Genomic DNA, 24184 nt, shown 5'->3' with positions numbered 1-24184 from the left:
ATATTTATGAGAAGAGCAGAAATAAAAAAAAATGGATGATGACTCGTGCATTGTTAGGAAAGTGGTTTAGATGGAGATTATAATTTCTGTTGTTACGTTTACTCTCACTTTAAAGGGAGTAAGAGATGGTTTGTTCTGGGGGCAAAAATTTGAGTGATCATGACCTGGGAACACATATTTAGGTTACCCCCAAATTCCATGTTCCAATGTGGAAGTGGTTCCATGAAGTTCTATAGTTTTACAGAAAAAGGAAAGTCAAGAATCAAGGCAAGTTTAAAATACATTGGCGGGTACATCAGAGAAGTGGTTACAGCAAGATGGGAGAAGCTTTTCTATAGACTCAGGATGCTAGCTGATGACACTCTTAACTTTTGAATTGGTGGAAGCTAGGGCTCTGCTGAGCTAATAGATTCTAAAAGGTTTCTATCTGTTATTCACAAGATGTTAGCTCCAACACAGAGGTGGGCAAGAGACAGAACTGGAAGACTAGAACTAGTCCAAGTTAAGGTAACGAGCCTCTGGATCTGCAACATTCCAACCTCTCTGGATCTGCAACATTCCAACCTCTCCACAGTGCTGCAGTTCTAATTGTCAGTCATCAATCAATCTCTGTAGACATAGCTTCTTTGCAAGAATTCTCCTTCACAGGTGTGTGTGTGTGTGTGTGTGTGTGTGTGTGTGTGTGTGTGTGTAAGTCTGAATTTTAACTCTGTAGATAATTTCTTACAAAGGTGAGTACAGTTCACTGTGACATCAGAATAACTGAATAGAGTTTCATGGCCACTGTGCCAACTAGATGGTGACCTTCATGTCTTTCTATTTCTTTCTCTGCAGCTGTAAGACCAAGGCCAGCTCTGAGTTGAAGGTTCGGTGTTCACAGCTTTGAGAGCATGGCTTAGTAGAGGGCTTCCTTCTGGTGTGCTTCCCTTCCCAAACCCAGTCCTCAGGCCAGGCCTCCACATTGATCATCCCAGAGATCTGTCACAGATTCAGGGAAATGCCAGGCAGTCCTGAAATGTGACTAAGAGTGGTCGTCTGTGCCCTCGGCACCTTGTTTACAGCCCATGGATAAGTCAAATAGCAGATGTGACGCTGGGCTAAAACAGGCCTCTGCCCTAAGCCTGGGAGATCAGGATACTGCTGCTTTAATGAGGCAAGCCTCTTAGCGTTCTCCCCCAAGCCGGCCCGTCTCCAGCCTTTTCTCTTCTGCCCTTGAAGTCTGGCTGACTCATCAGCTCTCCCACAAAGGTCCTCCCTGGTGGTGTCAGGGCTGTGGTCCCCATCTGAGTACAGTAGGGTAGAAACAATGGCTGCATTTCACAATCTGAAATGCCTATTGTGTGAGTCTGTGTCGGCCTTTCATTGGGTGACGTCCAGAAATAGTGTGCCCTGGAATGTGGGTGGCGTAGGCACCCATGAGGCTGAGCTTGCCTTTCAGTTTTCATCCAGCCCCACAGGACAGTGGAGGGCTTGCTCTACACGGTGGTAGTGTCTGTCATTGCATGTGGGATCTTTTGAAGGCCTATCTTCTTTGCCCCCTCCTTCAGGTGTCCTCCTGAAAGATTGAGACCTCAGGAGAGGCAAATGCTGACTGACAATGGAAAGCGCCCCTTCTGCTCAGGTGTCCTTCTATTCTTGTGGCTTTGGCACCAGAAGTCACACTCACTGATAGAATGTTTAATGGAAGGCAGGGTGGGAGGGGCTGTGGGACTGTGGGACAAGCTGCTCATTCCTTTCCTTACATTCTTCTAAGTGGTATAGACTTTTCTCTTGTGTGCGTGTATGTTCGTGTGTGTGCACAGTGTGCGTGTGTGTGTGTGTGTGTGTGTGTGTGTGTGTGTGTGTGTGAGAGAGAGAGAGAGAGAGAGAGAGAGAGAGAGAGAGAGAGAGAGAGAGTGCATCTGTATTTACATGCACAAGTGGAAACTTGGGGTTGGTGTCAGGTATTTCCCTCAGTCATTTCCACTTAAGTTTTGGAGACAGGGTTTCTCACTGAACTTGGAACCTACCAGTTTGGCAAGGTGAGCAGGCATGCCCTTGTCTCTGCCTCAGCAGTGTTAGTGTTACAGGTGTGCTCCTCTGCAGAGAGCTTTCCCTGGTGCTAAGAACCGACTCCCATCCTCAAGCTTGGGCAGCAAGCACTTAATGTTCTGAGACCTCTCCCTACCCTCTGACCTTTTTACTCTTCTTGCTGTTTGTTTTACTATGGATTTAACTAGGAATTTTGACTTGAAAGATTTCTGGATCTGTGCTCCTGCCTGGGAAGCCTCTGTAGCTTACTTCTGCTTCTTCTTCCCCTTTTTAATTTCAGCATAGTTGCTAAGGTTCATGGATGCCCAAGCTCTAGATGGCTGGCTGTAGACAGCCTAGCTAATCACATCTGTTGTAAATGGCCCTTGTTTTGTGAGGTTTACTTTCCCACTGGCACTATGAAAACCACACTGTGTGAATTTGTGATGCTGTCTTCTCTCCAACCCAGCCCCACGCTCAGACGGGCTTTCCATTAGCCGTGTTTAAGTGACAGTGAAGCAGAGAGAGCTTGAATAGCTGTCACACAAAGGCCCTTGTCAGGCCAGGGCTCCTGTGGCCTGTGACAGAGACCTCCGGGGGCATGTGTTACAGGCTCCCTAAGGCTCCCCTATGGGGTGGATTTGGAGCACTCTGAAGGAGTTGACTTGACCCATCTGGCCACTTGGGGATCCCCTTCCTCCCTCATCATCTAAATTTGGCCTGCAGAGTGTCAGGTTGGCTGCATGGGTTTTAACTCCCACAAACACCATCTGGTCCTTCCGATTCAGTGTGGGACACCCTTACCATTCAGCCCTTACTGAGCCCTTGCAGTTCTGGGCTCAGTGTGGCACAGAAGCTCCTATCACTGCCACTGAGGGGACTGTGACACACAAGGAACATATGGCTTTCTGTCCTCAGCTCTGCATGAACTCTCTGCTGGCCAGACTGTTTTAAGATTACTTCAAATGTCCCCCAGTTGGTAGAGTGGCCAACTAGATGCATTCTCTCCTATACTGTCTGAGACATTTCTTCTCTCTCCTTCCCTGCAAAAAAATTTCATTGAAAGATCTGGAGAGATAACTCAGAGGTTAAACACTTGCTGCTCTAATAGAGGACCTGGGTTCAGTTCCCAGCATGCACATGGTGGCTTACAACTATCTAAACCTCCAGTGGCAGGGGATCTGACACCTTCTACTGGCCATGAGAGGCCCTGAATATATACAGTGCATACTCAACAGGTGGACACACTAAATAAAAGTCATCCTTAGAAAAGCTCATTGATGATTACTAAGTTCAACCTCGGGATGTGTTAATATGCAACAGGAACATCTCTACTAATGGACCTGGCATCCTCACCGAAGGAGTCAGCAACTGTGTGAATAACACATATAATTAAAACATCGCTTACATGGAACAGAATAGGAGGCACGGTAAAGCTGATCAGAAGAGGGTCACAAGATACTGCGCGTATGAAAGGCCCCTGTGACGTGTCCTCAAGTCACACTGACGATGCTCACCATTTGTGCATGCTCCTTCTCCATCCCCGTCACAGAGCAGGGACTGGCCTCCATGATGCCATCCCACAGTAGTAAGTATATGACGTAAATGCTCTCGAGGCGGGACTAAAGGGAATACAGGGATGGATTCTGATAGAAACCTCTTGCCAGCTCAACGTCAGAAATTCCAGTGTAATTTATAGCATTTGCTATAAAGGCAGTCTACATGGTGACAATATGCCTTATATGGGTATATTTCAAATACACATATAGAATAGCAATGGATCATGTTTGAGGACCACAATAGTGACTATCAATTATCAAACTTGTTAGGATCTAAAATCACCCAGGAGACAATCATCTGTCCATGCTCGTGAGAAAGAATCTAGGTTCAGTTAGCCTCTGTTCATGCCTCTGAGAGAGAATCTAGGTTCAGTTAGCCTCTGACCATTCTGGTGAGGAAGCATCTGCATTGGTTTAGCCTCTGACCATTCTGGTGAGGGAGTATCTGCATTGGGTTAGCCTCTGTTCATGCCTCTGAGAGAGAATCTAGGTTCAGTTAGCCTCTGACCATTCTGGTGAGGAAGCATCTGCATTGGGTTAGCCTCTGCTCATGCCTGTGAGAGAGTATGCAGGTTCAGTTAGCCTCTGACCATTCTGGTGAGGGAGTATCTGCATTGGGTTAGCCTCTGCTCATGCCTGTGAGAGAGTATGCAGGTTCAGTTAGCCTCTGACCATTCTGGTAAGGGAGTATCTGCATTGGGTTAGCCTCTGCTCATGCCTGTGAGAGAGTATGCAGGTTCAGTTAGCCTCTGACCATTCTGGTGAGGGAGTATCTGCATTGGGTTAGCCTCTGCTCATGCCTGTGAGAGAGTATGCAGGTTCAGTTAGCCTCTGACCATTCTGGTGAGGGAGTATCTGCATTGGGTTAGCCTCTGCTCATGCCTGTGAGAGAGTATGCAGGTTCAGTTAGCCTCTGACCATTCTGGTGAGGGAGTATCTGCATTGGGTTAACCTCTGACCATGGCTGTGCGGGAGTATCTGGATTAGACAAGTGGACAGAATTCTGGGCTCTGGTTCTGCACTCTATGAAGAGTAGAGAGGGTGCTTGTCCCAGTGTCTGTGGTTCTCTGATTTCCAACTGTGGACAGTGTGAGCAGTTGCCTCCAGCTTCTGCACCAGGACTTTCCTGTTGGGACTGACAGGACCTTATAACTGTGAGTCCAGATAAACCCTTTGTTTATTTGTCTCCAAATTTGCTGTTTTGGTCAGGATACAAAGTTGCTTTTTTTCTTTTCCAGTCAGGATATCTGTCACAGCAATGCAAAAATAACGAAGGCTAAGTGTGAGCATATCAGGTTTGAGCCAAGCCTTTCTTCTACTGCCCATGCAATCTACAGTTTCTGGGTGTCTCTTAGCCTCCATGACTGCTCATGTGATTCAGGCTTTCCCTTACAGGCTGAAGTCCTATTCAAGACACCCCCAGAGACACCCTATAATCCCATTTAGAGGAAAGAGAAAGAAAAAATGCTTCTTAGCAGCCTTTTGAAATGCAACTTGACAGCAGCCACAGGGCTCTGTCTGGTTACGGAAGTCTGAGTCTTCCCTTGAGATTCTAACCCCACATTTGAGTGTGTCTTCAGTTTTCCTTGAGTTCTATCCTAACCTCTGACCCACTCTCTACTAAGATCTCTTAATTGACTCCAGCTCAGCCTCAGCCTGACTTCTCCTGGAATTCTTCTCTGTCCCCAAGTCAAGAATTGCACTTCCTCTGCATAGAAGTCACTGGAAAGAGCTCCCTGGGTCTCTGGCCCATGCCCCACTGCCATTGGCACTGTCCGTGAGAGAGTGTAAAAATGAACCAAGGACAAATTAATAAAACCATTTTGTATTTTAACTCTTTTCCTGTCTCAAAAAAAGAAAGAAAGGAAGAAGGAAAGAAAGAAAGAAAGAAAGAAAGAAAGAAAGAAAGAAAGAAAGAAAGAAGGAAAGAGCAATGACTCTGTGTAGTTGAGAAGCCACGGCTCCTTCCAGACTCATTCTTTTCGAGATAAAATTTGTCACTGTGTGTTTGTGGGAGGAGTTGTGAAGAGTCTGGGTCAGTGCCTGAGTTAGTCAGGCTTTAATCAGCATAAAGCTACTTTACAGGGAGGAGATGTGTTCTGGTTCTCCAGCCGTGGCCGTTGGGTCCGGGGAAGGCACCCATCAAGGCAGAAGCATGTGGCTGAGAACCTCCTACATCAAGACCCAGGCATTAAGGTAGAAAGAGGCCAGTTCTATAGTTCCCCCTGAGAACACCTCTGGGAATCCAAAGCTCTCACAAGGTTGTACCGATTAAAGACTCCATGACAGGTTTTGAAGCTTTTGCTACGAAACACCAACTCCTCCTCTGGACCCACAGGTAACTGAAAGCAGGAGCAATGCCTTTGCCTTAGTTTCTCCGCCATCTTATTTTGTGTCAGATTCCTGCCTAGGAGGAGAAAGACCTTTGCCTTGGTTTCTCTGTCTTTCCACTTTGTGTCGGATTCTTGTCTACCATTGCACTCTGGTCATTCCAGGTGTGTCGGTCAGTGGTGGTGGTGGTACCACCAACAGCCCCAGCTCAGGTAAGGCTGATGCTTGACTCTGCCGCACAGAGGGGTTTCCGGATGAGCCAGAGTGGAGCAGAGTTCGTAGGGTTAATAGGCATTTAGGCCGGGGTTTGTACAGGAAATGGGCAGGTAGTGCACACTCTCAGAACAAAAATGCTGCCTTCTCTAAGGACTTATGTGGCTGTATGCCTGACCCTGAGGCTTCCTAAGTTACATTCCTCGGAGGATGTAATTTATGAGATTTAAAGATTAAGCAATGCTTAAAATTAAAAATTTCAAATTAAGGGAACAATATGATACGGCGTAGTTTATATATCAACAATTTCTCAACCAAAAAAAAAAAGAGTAACAATTTCTCTTTGTAAATGTGATTACATTTTTAAAGGAGTGGCGTTAGGGCTGAGGAATGAATGAGAGAGGAGAGCTAATTCAGTGGAGCTCAGAGGTACACACATCCTGGGCTTCAGTAGGCACCAATATGTGTTATTTATTTTTATTTTATGTGTGTAGGTGTTTTGCCTGTGTCTATGTCTGTGTCCCATGTGCATTGCCTGGTGACCACGGAGAGCAGGGGGAGGCTTAGATGCTCTGGAACTGGAGTTACAAAGAGGTGTGGGCCGGCGGCGAGCCTCCGTGTGGGTGCTGGGAACTGAAGCCAGATCCTTTGAAAGAGAGGCCAGTGCTCTTCACCACAGAGCCATCTCTCTACCCTCCTCATTTGTTGTCTTGAATATTCTTCTTTGAAATGCCTCTAGGAACCCACACAGGTAATTTTGGCCTTAGCAGTTATGTTGAAGTTTCTGGGCTCCCACAAGGCAAACTAGATCCCAGAGTGAGGGGCTTTTCCCTTTCTCCTGTCCATCTAAGTTTCTCTGCCTTCCTACCTTGCTTCGTGTTGCTTAGCCTATCTTGCTTCCCAATAAGGACGGGTGCACAGAGGTCATGTACTGTCCTAAACCTGCAGTCACTTTGCATTCCAAGAACAGCAGTGCCTCACTGGATGGTCTCCTCCCAGAAGAAGGCAGTGCTGAAGCCTTGGACAGGAGCGATCATTTCCTGAGAACCATCTTGTTCCATAAGCAACAAGTCTTTCTTAGACCACCTTCTAGAATAATCTGAGACAGTGATCAACAGACTGCACCTCGGCTGTGTATACCCCGTGCTCTCGCACCCAGATTCCCTCCCCATTCTCTCCCTCGAGCTCATCACCGGTAACCCGCAGATGGAGTTGGGTCACTGGACTCCTCCTGACATCCACTAGCTCCCCGTCCTTCCCTTTCACCATGGCTGCTCTTTTTAATTGGCACATTGCATAGGTAGCTGAGCCTACTCTGCTGGTGCTCCTGGAGCTGGGGAGACTGCCCTAAATGTCTGGTGACAGATTCGCCATCTCCCGGTAGTACCGCCCTGGGGATCAAGCCTTTAGCATGGGCATCAGGGGACATCCACACGGAGCCATGGTAATGCAGGACGGCTTGCTTTGTACACTGCAGTTAGTACCTTCTGAAGATGGAGTCTTCAGTTCCAGTTAGAGAAGCATGGAGAGATATAGTTGTGAGCCGGTCTGGGACAGCCTTTTGTTCTGTTAGAATCCTTTTTTTTTTAAAACCAATTATTTTCAGCAAGTAAATCAGGGAAAGTATTTCAAGAGTGTTTTATTGTCAGTTTAACACACACACACACACACACACACACACACACGCACACACACACAGGAATGCATCTCAAGGGTTTCTTGGCAACCTCTGGGATTAATTAACTTTTCAGTTTCCAAAAATGTATCAGGTGAAATAATATTATCCCAGTGCTGAGAAACCCCTGATGCAGAGGCTGAAGCCATGGCTACAGCGATGGAGTGTGTGTACTGCCTGCGCTTCCAGTCCAGACAGATCAGGGACTACGGGGAATCAGCAAGGAATGACTATGTGCATTCAGTTTGAGAACAGTTATCCTGCATTGAGAAAAAGAACGATATCTCAGGCTATCTCAGGCTATCTCAGGCTATCTCAGGCTGCCTTGGAACCAGTGCTTTTGGCCTCCCAATTTGAAATGGAGATGGAGCCCGCAACTAGCTTGGTGCTTCCACCCCAGAGACGCCATACAAAGCACGTTACCGGCTTACAGAAGATAGTCATGAGGCCCATGGATAACTGAGTGCCACAGCCTAGTCTCCTGGGGTGGAGGTGGGGGATGGAGTGAGGCATACTGTGGGAAGAGGGAAGGAAGCAGAGTAGAAATGGCTTTTTACATCCAGGGGCCGTCCCCACCATGGTCTCATGCCCCTTCCCACGTTGTTGGACCAGCTTTATCGTGTTCTTTTTATGCAGCCGTTTGAAGGGAAGATGCTTTTTTTGTTGGTGCTGCTGTTTCTCTCATTAATTTACTTATTGGAGAAGGATCTCACATAGCCTAAGCTGGCCTTGGATTTACTACCTAGCCAAGGCTGGCTTTGAACTTATGATCCTCTTGCCTCCACTTCCCAAGTGCTATGATTACCCATGCATGCCACCACAATGATTTATGGGATCAAACTCAGGACGTTCTGGATGATGGAAAAAAACACTCTACCAACGTCTCCAGCCCACAGCAGAAGGATCCGAGATTAAAAATACTGTACAAGTTGTTCAATTAGGCTCAGGTGCTAGGAGTAGTGGGAAATGTGGCTCTGTCAATGGTGAAATACACCTCTCCAGCAAGCTTTTCTGTTGGTGGCTTCACTAGCTTAGCAGGAAAGTCCAGTGGTTAGGCAGAGGAGTGTGTGTGAGGAATCCTTGTCACGGAAGAACAATGGTAGCACCATTTCCAGGTCCCCTTAACTACACTGCTGAGATCATACACTGTCAAATGTTCCACAAATCCCAGGAAGAGATCTTCTTAAGGGGCCCAGAAGTTCTGTTTTAGTTTGCTTTAGACAAAGCATCTGTTTACCTGCTTTCTGGATCAGGTTTCTGGGTAAAGTTTCATTTGAAGCTAGAGGTCTATGGTTTCTAGAAAGTTTGGAAACCACTGAGATAGCTGGGGAGGAGGAGGCTCTTCTAGGGGCCACATGGGGCTGTGAGTAGAGAAGGGTTGTGCAGTGGTCAGCTGGACACGTGGTTGAGCGTGTTGCTGTGGGGGAAACTCCATGAACAGACCTGCTTGAACAAAGCACAGGGGTGCTTACCTCGGGAGCCCTGGACTGCCCCGGGGTGTCTGGAGACTGTATTTCAGGTCTTTTACTCTCTGCTGTGTAATGAATATGACGGTCCAGGTAGGTACCAAGGTGGAAGCTAAGAGGTTTCTGACAGATGACCACTCCTTCTTGTCTTCCTTTGCAGTGCACTTACATCTCAATCGACCAAGTTCCCAGGACCCACGCCATAGTGATAAGCAGACCTGCCTGGCTCTGGGGGGCAGAAATGGGAGCCAATGAACATGGGGTATGCATAGCCAATGAAGCCATCAATGCCAGAGAACCAGCTGCTGAGACAGAAGCCTTACTGGGGATGGATCTGGTCAGGTACAGAATGGCGATTCTTTGAAGCAACTGCCAGTGGGAGTGGGGATTAATGTTTTCCCATACTTTTTGCATTGTAAGAAGTTCTATTTAATAGAATTCTAAGAAGATGGGGGCGGGGAGAATAGATACAATGGCATATTAGTCATCAATACAAAAATAATTAAATACCGCTGTGTGTTACAAATAGGATCTTGAGAACTTGATAAACGCTAGCAAAGACATCAGTTACAAAAGCCACTGTGTGAGTCATAGGAGTCATAGAGGCCGGAAGTAAGGGATGCTTCTCTGGGGTTGGGATGGGAGTAAGGGAGTGGGTAGGAGGGTGTCTTTGGGGATATTGAAAATGTTTTAAACAGGTTGTCGTAGTGGTTATACAACTGTTTATTTAAACTGTTTTAATAGAAACCCCTAAAAATGAAGAATTATATCTTTAAAACATGTCTTAAAAATTCCACATTTATACATGCTCATGTTTTGAACCTTTTTAAACAACATTTTTAATAGAATTATATTGGTTAGAAATTGTAATAACATAAAAGAAAACAATAAATGCATAAAAGTTAAAAGAACAAAGAACACAGTTGGAGCACTCCCTCTTCCGTCGGCCCCTTGGTAGTCTTTCTTGCACCCCCCCCCCATTCTCAAATACATGGACCAGAAGAAGCCAGATGTGGGTTTGGGATCTTGGTATCTGCTTACCCCTGTGGCACAAGTACAGGGGAGTGGGCCTAGCACATGAGGGCAATAGGTAGCTGAGTGCTGAGTGAATGAGGAGAGTAGAGTGTGGGAGAGCAGGACTCCTCTGAAATGGAATCATAATGTCACTGAATGAAGATGGGGCTGGAGGGCGTGGCTTTCAGGAGGGAGTGGATGGAAATACCAAATAATGGTTGTTCTCTGTGCTAAGTCTCCTCTGGCTTTCAATATGAGGCCTATACTAGACAGCTTTAGAAATTCCTTCCCAAAGCTAATTTCCTAAGAAAAATAATTAAGGTTTGGACAATTTTTTTTTCTAGAGAAAAATCACTCATTTACCCAGAAGCCCCTATGACCCATGGCTTCTGCCAAGCCTGAGTAGATCTGCTATGGATAGCCCTTGGGAATCGTTTCTGGGTCATTTTCTTTTGTTTTCTTTCCTCCCTCCCTCCCCCCTTCCTCCTCCCACCCCAGATAGTGTTTTACTTTGTAACCCATGCCTCCCAGGCTCAGTACTGATGACCCTCCTGTCTTAGCCTCCTGAGTGCTGAGATGTTAGTCTGGGTAAAATAAGAACTGGGGGAGGGGGACAGAAAGAGCTTTGTATGTTCAGTCAGTTTTTCTCTCCAACAAACATGTAGAAACCAAGTTTTGGGTTTGTTTTTTGCAGCTCCCTCAGTGTGTTTTTCCTTTTAAACAAACCTCTACATTTAGTAGAAATGAAGCATCAGGAACAAAAATCATCCCTAAACCCTTAGTCTATGGCTTTGTGATAGTTTTGCAGTTTGGGAACCTAGGGAGTTGGCAGAAATCTTAATCCTAAAAGTTAACTTTTGAGTGTTGGCAGAGAGAGAACCTTTCCTCCCTGAGAGCGCCTTATCCTCCTGAGATTCTCCGTCCTGTGAGCAGTGTAGCCTGCTCAGTATCAGCACGGTCTTCACTCTGCTACACGAGGAAGCTCATGGCTACAGAGATTTTAGTCTGCTTACAGGGAGAGGATAGAAAACCGAACAACACAGATTCTTATAAAAATCAAATCAAGAAAAACAAAATTATTTTTAAAGCTTTATTATAAAAAGCTCTGCAAATGAATAAATACATAAATAATATCACACACACACAATCTAATCAGACCAAACAATCTATACAACCTAATGAACTTATATACAAGTGGTTCTGAACCTTCCTAATGCTGAGACCCTAATACAGTTTCTCATGTTGTGACCCCCAGCCATAAAAATATTTTTGTGGCCACTCCATAACTGTAATGTTGCTATTGTTATGAATTTTGATGTAAATATCTTATAGGCAGGATAGCTGAAAGGGTCCTTTGACCCACCCCAAAGGGATCGAGACTCACAGGTTGAGAACCGCTGTTGTATTGTTAGGATTAAGTTATAAATGAAGATATAGTTTTATTTTAGTTATGATTCTGTCATGGGTTATTTTTGGTTTCGGTGGTGGATCATCAATATGTAGAATATGAACAATACTGAAAGTGTAAAATTTAATGGGAGGGGTCACAGCATCCATTTGAATGTCAATTTTAGGTGAACAGCACAAATCTAAGGGTGACTGAAAGTGACAGAGAGAGGAAGCAGGAGGATCTGGGATATGATGACACAGAAGTGGTAAAAATATCCCGGAGCTAGCCCTCCACAAACACTGCTGGGTGTGAACTTCAGAGCTAACATTCGATAGACCCTTGGCTGGGGCACTTGGGATGTTCAGGGAGATGTGCTCCAGGTGGGTCTACAGGACTGAAGGGTGGGGACAGAGAAGCTATATTTGGTGGATAATTGTTGCTGTGAGAGTTATCAAGGTCTGGGATAATAACAAACGCAGGAGTAGATAATGACTGACCTGAAGCCATCTAAGTTGCCATCTCCCCCTGGCTCGCACACAGCCATTGCAGTAAGAATGGCGTGACAAATCCTGTGACCCTGGCCACTTCTTGGAGGGGCACACAGTTTGTACCTAGAGTAGACTCCTAAGTTCAGGGTCAAATTCTGAGTCTGGTCCCAGCTTTAAACTGGCTAAACCTAATCTTTTATACCAAGCAAGTCCTATGAGTGACTCCCCTAAGCCTCAATGTTAACTGGAGAGCTGTGCATACTGTAGATCAAAACCACAGCGCTGCAAGTGGCAGGGTTCTAGGGCAGCTGTTCTCCAAGCATGGCCTCTACAGAAACACTGCCCAGGAGCCTGCTAGGGAGGCAAATTCATCCCCATCTGTCTCTGTCTCTCTGTCTCTCTGTCTCTCTGTCTGTCTCTCTGTCTCTCTCTCTCTCTCTCTCTCTCACACACACACACACACACACACACACACACACACACACACACACACAGAGTACATGGGATTGGCCCACCGTCTACCTCGGCAACGCAGGCATATGGCAGAGAAGACACTGCTGTTCAGCTGGAGATGGCTGTCCTCATGGTGGCTCTTCCAGCTGCTGCTTTTAGCAGCGTCGTGCCATTTCTTGCGCTGTCCTTGCTTGTCCTCCGTGCTTGGCTGCCAGCTTCCTGGGCAGCTCCTGGACGAGTGGGCATAGTTATATTTCACATGCTACTCCAAGTGTCTGTGAGACGGTGGCTGATCATTGGAAGACTATAGCTGCTCCCCATCTGCAGCCTCTGCTCCTTTGTGCCTCCCATCCACATGTCAGCTAGGGGAGACATAACTGACCGACAGCCTTGGTTTAATAGGCACCGTCTTCAGGGTAAAGGTATAATTTGTATGAGCTTCTTATAGGTGTGCAAGCATTGGGTAACATTTGTTCTAATTCATTCTTAGTGGTAAAAGCCAAGCTTTGTCTGTTCCCTTGCCTTTCCTCCTCCCTCTCTCCTCTTTTCTTTTCTTCTTTCCTTTCGTTCTTATGTATCTCTGAATAGTACTCCCTCCTAGCATCCCCAACACCAAGAGGCACACACACACACACACACACACACACACACACACACACACACACACACACACAAGTTTTGCTTCTTAGCAACTATGGATCCAAGTACCAAACAGCTGGCAGGAGCTAACATTAAAATAGGGGATCATTTTTGGAAATCAAGGTATCTCTTACACCTGGAGTCCATTAAATTTAATGTCTATTTGTCCTGACGATGCCTCTTGGCCTCCATCATGATGAGGCCCAGGAGGCATTTGGATCCCATTAATTAGACAGAGTATGCTGGGAATACCTAATAATGAGCTAGAAGTGGGGCTGGGGTGGCAGCCCTAAACTGTGGTTTTCCCAACACCTGTGGTGTAAGGATGATATAGCATCTAGCTCACAGTCCTCCAAGATTAACCTCTGTTCTCTGAGTAGATCGGGGTGCCAGCTGGTTCCAGAGAGCACTGCTTTCTGGTCACGCACTATGCCTGACCCTTACACTCAGGTTTCATCCTCTTCTTTCTCTGCAGACTCCCCCTACCCTTCATTTCATGTGTCTGTGTGCACAGTGTGCATGCATGTGGAGACCCAAGGTCCAGAACCTTCCTATATCACTTTGCTCCCTCATTCTTTTAGGGAGGGTCTCTCAACAAGATCCAGAGCTTTCTGGCAGAGCTATCCTTGCCAGCCAGCTTCCTCTGGGTGTTCCTCTGTCTTTGAATTCCCAGGGAGCTGAAATCATAGGTGGGCACCCAGCAGTACATGGTATCTAAACATGGTCTTCCAAGCCATCGTCCTGCAGACTGACTTTTCCTACTTCTAATTGAGTTTGGTGTTGGCACTAAACTTGGCCAGTCTTGTTGTTTCAGAGCATCTTGTCATTCTAAACACAACCCATCAGCTGTTCCTCATGTCAGAAATCTCAGAAGATCTTGAGAGAAAGTTGAGGAAAAGTTGGAAAGGTGTGTGGTTTTTTTGTGGTAGGTTCTTAGTGAACATGGGCACGCACAGGTGATGGGAAAGGTGAAACGTGGGTAGTTAAAGTCGCTATTTCCCTGTCTCTGGAAGCTGGCTTATATGTGCTATTTTATTTAACACTCACAACAACCCAAAAGCTAGGTTTTCTAATTCCTTATGGTAGATGAGCAAACTGGAAATTAGGGAAGTTAAGTGACTTGCCCAACACCCTAGGGCTAGAAGGGGGCTGAGTTCGGAATACCAGGGTACCACTTCTCTCCAGATTGGATCCTGCTTTACTTCTTCCAGTGAGACAGAGCATTGAAATGGAAAGGAGTTGAAAGGTCTCAAACACACTCCCCTGTCAGGAGGGGAAATGACAGCAGATTCTGTTTTAGACTGAGTTGGCATTTGTTCGTGATGCAGGATCCTGGGCAGCCTTCACTCTGGAAAGCAGAAAGCCCTCAGTAGGCAGGAGTGGGGCACTGGCTTTTACAGAATAGAGATGGAGAAACAGATTAACATGGGGAAGAAAAAAGAAACCCATTAGCGTTAGGTGACTTCGGGTTACTCTTCTGTAAGGGTTACAGCTACAGGGACGTTCTTATGTAGACTGAGAATCCGTTGTGCATTAAAGAGGGATAAGAGTGGAATATCGCTGTTCCCAAAAGCTCCAGTCATGGAACATTCACAGCTCCAGTTCGGTCTGGACTGAGGGCTGTTGCAGGAGCTCAATACAAAACAATGGCCTTCCGTAAATTTTAAAATTCAAGTCCACACAGCATGTAACATCCCCTTACTACTTTTCTTAGTCTACGTGGAACACTGTACCACGGTCATAACAGCCTGGGAGGTTTAAATGACAGATATTTCATATTGCAGTTCTAGAGGCTTGGAAGCTCCAGATCACAGTGTCAAGAGGTCCTCTCTGAGGTACGGAAGGCCAGAGCAGAGGCAACCTTTTGTGTCTCTTTGCTGAGGACCCCAATCTCATCACAGACTGCACCCTCTTGCTCTAACCTCTTCCCAAAGCTCTAATTGCCCCACACGGGAGAAGAGGCTTCAGTACTTGAAGACAGGCACAAACTTTCTGTTCTTAGCATCGTCCTGAGTAGTCCAGCCTTTGCTAAAGGCCGAGAATCTTCTAAATGTCAGGAAGACTACAACCTGAGGGACCAGGAAGATGTGTAGGTAGAAAGGGGTAGGGTAATTTGCAAGAGAGTCTTCTAAGAACAGAGTCCTCTAGGGGTGGTCTATCAGTTATTTTCATTACTTGCTCCAGAACAGTAGTGGTTTGCCAAACTCAATCCAGTTTTCACCTATTTGGGGTGTTGAGGGGAGCCTCTCAGAATCCACATCATAGATACAGCAAAGCTCAGTGGGCAGATTCCTAAACCAAAGTGCGGGTGCTGTCTGACAAGGTCTTTCAGGCCTTGAGCCTCATGTTTTGAATTGAATTCAGGAGCATCTAACTCTCAGAGCCAGAACAACTTAGTCAAAGCACCTTGGAAGGTTGTAGATGTTTGCATGAGATTAACCTGGATCCTTCCAAGCCATCACTGTCCTGGTCTTTGTTAGGCTAAGGCACAGCCACTAAGTCAACTTAGGCATTGGGTCAGAAACACTCTTGTTTCATTTGGGAAATGTGTACTGAACCCATCCAGGAGGTAAGAATGGGAGGGGATGGCTTGAAAACGTACCTTAGGATGCCGAGTGATGTCCTGCCCAGTGACTTGGGATTCATCTACCTCTCTTGAGCTCAGGAGGAGTGTGTGAAGTCCCAGTGTCCTTGCCTACCTTTTACTGTGGAGTGGGCAATTCTATCCTCATCCCATGACCAGGCGGCAGCTGGGGATCGTCACGTGGGTTAAGGGCATAGATAGCATTTAGCCCATGGTGCTGACCTGAGGAGCAGTGAAGTCAGACCCCTACCTGCATTTCGGGATGGAGGAAAAGTACAGGTACAGAGCTTGGGTGAACTGGTATGGGATGCTCTGACCGTGAACGTAAGCCAATCTCGGGGCTCAGTCTACAGCTTGCAGCTCTATTATCCTTTCTTCTCCGTGACAGCCCAGCCTTAAGACACATTCAGCTGAGAGACTTTAAACAGGCATTACTTCTCAAGCAAGTCATGGATTTATCAAGGACGGATTACACCTCCACCTAAGTAGCTCTGTCGTCTGCTCTAAGACGTGAGCGCCCATGAGCAGAGTAACAGTCCAACTGGAAGGATGGATGAAGGGACGACGTGCACCTCGTGTGCCACTGTCTGTCACCTCAGCTCGAGGAGGCGGTAGTGTGTGCATATTGCCAGTGTGAGGACAAACAGCTAGAAAGGTCACATGACTAAGGCCATATTGCTGTTGATTAGCATAGCAAGAGCTGGAGCGAGGTCCCGTGCTCTCTGAGTTTCTGGGCCACCACATTCCACCTGCCGAAGGGGATGTTTACTGGCATGGCTCCACCATTTAGGGGTGTGTGTTTTCATGTTTGTTGCCTTATAACACCCTGGCGACCTTGACACTTTTTAGAGATGGTATAAAGCCGAGGTTCACATCTGCTATGCAGGCTGTCCAAGGTCATGCAGAAGGAAGTGTCTGGACTCTCCTTGACAGGCTGGTTCACTGATAAGGCTGGGGAAAGAACATGTCTGGCTCGCTTTAGGCAGAGTCTATGTTCTTTTGATAGTTGATGCTGTAAAGGACAACAGTTGAGACAGCCTGATATGTAGGAGGGAGGTACGTAGGAAAAGAACCAGTCCTATGTAACCTGTTCCTAATGAGAACTCTGAGCAAACTATATGCCTAGAGGACAATGGCTGGCAACCTAACACTTAGAACCAGTTTTCTCAGTGCACTATAGGATGCTGTAACAAAACACCTTAAATGGGAGCGTTATAGACAACAGAAATGTATGTGCATAGTTTTTGAAGCAAGGAAGTCCAAGATCAAGGTACCAGTATTTAGTGTCTAATGTGGATACATTCTGATTCATACACAGCACCTATTTACTGTGTCCCTCAATGGTGGAAGGAGGCAAGGCAGCTCTCCAAGGAAGCCTCTTTTATAAAGGACACTATTGGTACTCATGATGATGTCACTCCCATGATTTCATCATCTTCCAGAAGACCCACTGCATAATACCAACTCATTGGTGTTACGTTTTCAACATGAACTTCAAAGACACACAAAGTAGGCTTTAACAGTACCCAAAATACCCACTGGAGAATAACCGTTGATCCAAGCTTGAGAGATTTCCTTTTTCTCAGGGCAGTAGCCAGGAGGAAAAAACCAACCTAGAGCTGAACTGGACAGTTATACAGTGAGCCAAGAGCAAGAACGAGCTGTGAGTATAGAGGACGCAGCCCCTGGCCCATGAGATTTCTATTCTTATGAAAGGCAATCAAATCTAAAGACAGAAGAACACATTTCTACAGTTTTTAATTGGCTGTGTTACGAGAGGCATTCTGAGTTAAGTACTATTAAGTAGTTCATATATTGGTCTGAATATTTAGCATGTTTGTATGTATTGGCATCTTTCCCGACGTGGCACATGTCCCAGTCTTCCCTTGCTATGGTAATGATCATGTGGCCTGAAGTGATGGAGGTGTGCTTATGATTTCCTTCAGGCTTGGTTTAGAACGAGGGACAACAGCTAAAGAAGCCTTAGACATCATCGTCTCCTTATTGGATGAGCATGGACAAGGTGGAAATTATTATGAAGATGCCCATTCCTGCCATAGCTTCCAAAGTGCATATCTGCTGGTGGATCGTGATGAAGCCTGGGTGCTGGAGACTGTAGGGAAGTATTGGGCTGCTGAGAGAATCACAGGTGAGGGGGTACAGAATCTGGAGTTTTGAGGGTAGGACGGGCTGAGAGGATGTTGGTCAGATATGCTGGGCTGGCCCAGAAGAGCTGTGCTGCTGTGCAGTATCCTCTGTGCATCCCCTTCAGGCTTAGGCATGCCTTTCCTGCCAAGTATCTTAATTAATTCTACACTTCCTGCTTGCTTTTTGGACATCTCTAGTTGTAACTATAAACCATGGCTATGGGTTGGGCAAGAGAACGAGGAGTCTTGAATCATAGTAAGTCAACAAACCTCTTGTCACTTCCATAGCTGCTAAAGCTTAGACTCATCCTCTAAAATAGAAACTTGGGTCTCTAGGGACTATTGAGTGCCACTGGGTGCCAACCAGGTCACATGTCTGAAACTCCATCTCTAGGAGGGCATCATGGACTTGGCCATCTACATGGGAAGCGCCCCTCTAGTTCATACGGCTTCTTGTTTCTGGTTCAGTGTGGAGACAGTGTACCACCACTCCAGGGCTCTCCCTCAGACTCCCAATGGGATAGAGTTCTAGAATTGGCTAAAGGGCTTCCAGAATTCCTACATAACTCCACAGGAAACTGGTCATTGGCGGTCCCCTTGCACTCCCTGCGATAAGATGATAAATACATACCACATGCATCAGCAGACTCCCTCACCAAGTTCTGGGGATGTCCGGCTAGTCCATCAACACATTGTCATCTTCTTGACCTCTACACCCCTGCATACTTTTGTTTAGTCGAGTTCACTATGAAGCCTTTAACCAGCTAATTATGAAAGGCATTACATATGAAATCCGTTTGCTACCTCAGTGTTTAATCAGAACCAAATCTGACCTTAGCTAGATCTTGACAGTCACTGGGCCTCAAACCTGTTTTTGTGCACAGGTTCCAGGGACGGAGGCTCACCCATGATTAGCATGGTCCATGCACAAAGCCACCCTGCTGAGAACAAGAGGGTAGGCAGTTCTCTATGTGCGTGAAGACTTCGTCCTCTCATTTTCACATGGTGTGGACCAGGCTAGCAGAGCGGCCAGGGAGTTTGCCTACCTCCATGTGCCTATCTCTCAGGGCCTGTGCACGATCCCTACCTGATCTTAGAGGGTTAGCAGAACAAAAGTTTCCCTCCTCCCTATCCTCAGACCTCCAGCTCCCCTTCCCCGACGGGAACTTAAAACTCCTTTACACAAACCCTCCGAAGACAAAGTGATGCTATCAAATGGCTCTCTCAGAAGAGCTGGAGGGCTGTGTTTCAAAGCAGTGCAGTTGCTTTTAAGTAGAATCTAAGACTTTTTGATCTGTAACTGCATTCAGAAGCAGGGCGTCCTTCAAAGCATCGCTTACAAAGGCCCACCTCTACAAAACGAGTGTTGTTTTTCACTAAACATCTTTTTCAAACAGCCGTTTTTTTTCCATCGTCAGTTTCATGTTCTCTGACCCCAGCAGCACTCGATTCACGGTGGTGGGAGTTACTGAACTCTGTGCTCTCCATTCTGATTCTTAAGAAACAAGTGTTTACTATAAACCAGCCCTCTAGGAAAATAACCTCTGTGGCATACTCAAGAACATTTCTTTCTTTGAATAGCTTAGTATAAATGGTCCCAATATCATTTCTTTTTTTTTTTTAGATCATAACTGTTTTCTGTTGCTTAATTAGAGTTTTACATGGCCAATACCCTATGGGGAAAAAAAGAATGATCAATGACCAGAGCCTCTCAGTCAGGAGTGCATAGTTTGGAGGTATAAATCATCAAAGCAAGGCATCCTGGGGAAATAGTCCAGATGACCTGGCTTCAAGGCTCCCAGATTCAGGCTGAAAGGGCTCTAATATAGTGGGATTCAGGCAATAAGAGCTCTAAGATAGCCTTGTCTTTCTTTCTTATTCCTTTTTCCAATAATTTGGAAGCTCAACATGGTCCCTGGGAGACTCCTCTGGGAACAGTCCTTTTGAGTTAGCAATGGGAACCTAGCCCCTGCAGTCTAGACAAACACCTTAAAGTTTAGGGACCAAGTTACCCTTCATGTGTCTGGTTGTGTGTGGGTGGGGGTGGGGATGTCAGAAGTGTTCCTGGGGAGGAGGAAGCTGTGAAGTTTGTGGAGTATCCCTGTAGAGAAGTCATATATAGACTGAGTCTCCTGAGAAGTCCTTTCAAAGACCTGTTCAATTTCCCTGTAACCACACATGCTTGGAGTTTATTTAGCCAAAATGAAGGGCCATGAGCGTTTCATTTTGTTTGTGAACTTAAGATCAGTAAATCTGACATCCATCTCAGCTGTAATAATCCAATGGAGTCAGGCTGAACCTTTTTGGATGTCTCCCGGAGTGAGGATGAAGGATTTTGTGTTCTTCTCTCCTCAGAAATGGAACTGATTCCTCCCTGTAGTCTTGGGTTCCTTCCACTAACCAGGCGTTGGGCTCTTTGCAGAGGGAGTGAGGTGCATTTGCAATCACCTTTCACTCACTACTAAGATGGACGAAGAACACCCAGAACTCAGGACGTATGCTCAGAGTCAAGGCTGGTGGACCGGAGAGGATGAATTCAATTTTGCCCAAGTCTTTTCTCCCGCTGATGACCATTTGGACTGCTGTGCAGGCAAAGACAGCTTAGAAAAGCAAGAAGGTAAGTTAACCTGCTCCAAACTTTGGAGGGCAGACACAGAGGAGGGGCTGAGAATAAGCCTTGCATATTAAACACGAACTTGCACCTTGCTCCTGGTGACAGGAGCAAGGAGACAGCTTGCACATGGCTGCATGCAGCTGCTACACTTGTAGGAACGTGGAAGGGTTGCTTATTTCTATGGATGGCGAACACTGCTGTTCTCATGGGATCCTTTGTGATACTGGATCACCTCTAGAACTTCAGAAACTTGGAAGAACCCTGCTTCTCCTACTAAGCCTGCAGGATAAGCCTTCTACTCATTTTGGGATCCTCTCATTGGGCCTGAGTACTACTTTCTTCCATGAACTTCTGCATTGGGCTGTTGAACTGAGTTCTCTTTATAACCTGTTTGGGGCATACAGCAGTGCCACCACGCATTACTAACTTCTGATTAAGAATCCATATTTAGGCAAATGTATTGAACGGATTGCTCCTTGTTTATATGCATGAATAAACACCCCTCCCCCAGACCTATAATGGTCACATTTTCTATTTGCTGTTTTTTTTTGTTTTTGTTTTTGTTTTTGTTTTTGTTTGGTTTGGTTTGGTTTTATTTTTGGGATTAAATTTTTTAAATTTTTTATTAGATATATTTCTTTACTTACATTTCAAATGTTATTCCCCTTCCCAGTTTCCTGTCCATAAGCCCCCATTCCCTCCCCTCCTCCATACGGGTATTCCCCCTACACATCCATACATCCCCCTTATTGCCCTCCCCATATTCCCCTGCACTGGGGTCCAACCTTGGCAGGACCAAGGGCTTCCCCTTCTCCTGGTGCCCCAACAAGGCTATTCTCTGCTACATATGCAGTTGGAGCCCTGTGTCAGTCTATATATAGTCTTTGGGTAGTGGTTTAGTCCCTGGAAGCTTTGGTTGGTTGGCATTGTTATTCTTAGGCAACGTATATTTTCTTTTTTTTTTTTTATACAGTTTAGTTCATTTTATTCCTTAGAGGTAATTGCTATCATGCTATTTATTATACCTGGTAACAGTCTGTACTTAATTTTTTTTTTTTTTTTTGCTATCCATCTTTTCTTTTTTTTTTCTTTTTTTTTTTCTTTTCTTTTTTTTATTAACTTGAGTATTTCTTATATACATTTCAAGTGTTATTCCCTTTCCCGGTTTCCGGACAAACATCACCCTCCCCCCTCCCCTTCCTTATGGGTGTTCCCCTCCCAAACCTCCCCCCATTGCCACCCTCCCCGCATAGTCTAGTTCACTGGGGGTTCAGTCTTAGCAGGACCCAGGGCTTCCCCTTCCACTGGTGCTCTTACTAGGATATTCATTGCTACCTATGGGGACAGAGTCCAGGGTCAGTCCATGTATAGTCTTTAGGTAGTGGCTTAGTCCCTGGAAGCTCTGGTTGCTTGACATTGTTGTACTTTTGGGGTCTCGAGCACCTTCAAGCTCTTCCAGTTCTTTCTCTGATTCCTTCAACGGGGGACCTATTCTCAGTTCAGTGGTTTGCTGCTGGCATTCGCCTCTGTATTTGCTGTATTCTGGCTGTGTCTCTCAGGAGCGATCTACATCCAGCTCCTGTCGGTCTGCACTTCTTTGCTTCATCCATCTTGTCTAATTGGGTGGCTGTATATGTATGGGCCACCTGTGGGGCAGGCTCTGAATGGGTGTTCCTTCAGTCTCTGTTTTAATCTTTGCCTCTCCCTTCCCTGCCAAGGGTATTCTTTTTCCTCATTTAAAGAAGGAGTGAAGCATTCACATTTTGATCATCCGTCTTGAGTTTCCTTTGTTCTAGGGATCTAGGGTAATTCAAGCATTTGGGCTAATAGCCACTTATCAATGAGTGCATACCATGTATGTCTTTCTGTGAGTGGGTTAGCTCACTCAGGATGATATTTTCCAGTTCCAACCATTTGCCTACGAATTTCATAAACTCGCAACGTATATTTTCTAACAACAGCTTCTTTTGTAAATAAAGTTTTTATTATGCCACTCAATTTTCTTATCACTATAATACAATTCCTAAGATAAAAATACTTATCGGGTGGAAAAGTTTGCTTTGAGTTATGGATTCAGAAAACTGTGAATCAGTTGCTTTGTTGCTTTTGGGTCTGAAATGGGAACAGGAATCATGGTAGCTGAAGAATGTTGACGAAGCTGCTTATTTCATGATGGCCAGGATGCAATGGGGGTTGGGCAGAGTCTCCTCAAGGCCACAACCCCAACGAACTCACACTTCTCATATTATGAGGCCCTCACAATAGTATCATAGCCTGAGGACGAGACCTTCAGCATGACCTTTGGAGGACATGCCAGGTTTAAACTCTGGCACAAACCGGTTCCGTCGTGAACTGAACTGCCTGTGGCCACCAATGGTGAAGCCGAGAAGTTGCTGTGAGTAGAGTGTAGTGGAGAACACAGCGTCCAAGGCTTAACATGTCTTCTATCTGGTTCTTTAAGACAACGTTTTCTGATCTTTGATGAAGACTAATGCTTTGAGACTTTCAGCTATAGCAAAACTAAGCAAATAAAACAACAACAAAAATCCAAACAAACAACATGAAAGCGTGTTACACAGACAGGTATAGAAGTATTCATTTTTAAGTGGGAGCTTCATGAAAAAAATTACAAAAATTTTAAGCTAAAACAAAAGGAGGGACGCTCAAACACCAACCCTAAATCCGCACTGGTTAGCCGGAAGCAGAGGATGGAGGAGTATTATAACTCCAGGGGGCACCACCTGCACAGTCCAGGCTGGGAACCTGCAGGGTGGGGGATGGGGGCTAAGCAAAGGGAAGAAACAGCGCAGATGACAGAGATATTGATAACGTGTTAGAGATGGGTTCAATATGATAGCAACTCAGGAGACAGGAAGTTGGGACACGGGGTAGGTGAAGAAATAAAAAACCTTGCTAGTATTTTGTGTAAAATGTAAACAGGAATTTGCAGCGAGGCTGTGCATCATAGCGAAGAGGCCTCTTCCTGTTTGCTTCTATCTCCGTGCACACAGACCGAGAGTGGGGTTGTGAGCTTGCATACCTGGTTTTGGTACTCTGGGGACTTTATCGCAGGTTCCAGTCTGAAACCTGGACTCTACCCGCAGTTGGCCAACTGCTTCTCCACATAGTACCATGTTTTCTTTATTTTGTTTTTTGAGAAAGGTTTCCTTGTAGCTCAGGCTGGTTTGGCACTAACACTGTAGTGTTCCCCCTGTTTCAGCTTCCCAAACGAAGGGCTTATAGGCTTGAATGATCGCAGTCAGCTGAAAGACTGTTCTATAGAATCATAACCAGAGGAGATCCTGTCGGAGTGGGATTGCATGCAATCAGAGACACAGTCCACTCATCTGAATATACAACGAGGAGTCCTGAAGCCTGAGTGTCGTTCACACAGCAGAGTGGTCCTTCTTCTGACACTACACTTCCCATGAACGACAAGCAGGCACGAGGCTGAGGGTGTGGAGGGCCGCATACAGGGTTCACGCAGTTTCATGTGTGTGTCTGTTCAGTTATTGGAGTAGCTGAGGTAAAAGTAAAGCTATAAAAACAGATCTGAATGAAGTGGCTTAAAGGAACAGAAGCGCTTTCTTTCCCATATCAG

General features: G+C 45.9%; 1 protein-coding gene across 4 annotated transcripts in view; it reads left to right on the top strand.

Annotated features, from left to right (window-relative positions):
- The window catches only part of Scrn1 (secernin 1), a 63380-nt gene that overhangs the window by 25107 nt on the left and 14089 nt on the right, over positions 1 to 24184 (top strand). For all 4 annotated transcript variants that reach the window (XR_015685790.1, XM_087659030.1, XM_087659029.1 and 1 more), the window contains 3 exon segments: positions 9415 to 9596; positions 17769 to 17971; positions 20392 to 20586. Coding sequence is in view for 3 of the 4 variants with exons in the window: in XM_087659030.1 (XP_087515156.1) it covers positions 9415 to 9596; positions 17769 to 17971; positions 20392 to 20586 (580 nt within the window). In the remaining variant the exon portion in view is untranslated.

The sequence above is a fragment of the Rattus norvegicus genome, chromosome 4 (assembly GCF_021556685.1).
Source record: "Rattus norvegicus strain SHRSP/BbbUtx chromosome 4, alternate assembly SHRSP_T2T, whole genome shotgun sequence".
Lineage (NCBI taxonomy): Eukaryota > Metazoa > Chordata > Mammalia > Rodentia > Muridae > Rattus > Rattus norvegicus.
The sequence above is the reverse complement of the archived record's forward strand: the minus strand, read 5'-3'. Positions and strand labels throughout refer to the sequence as shown.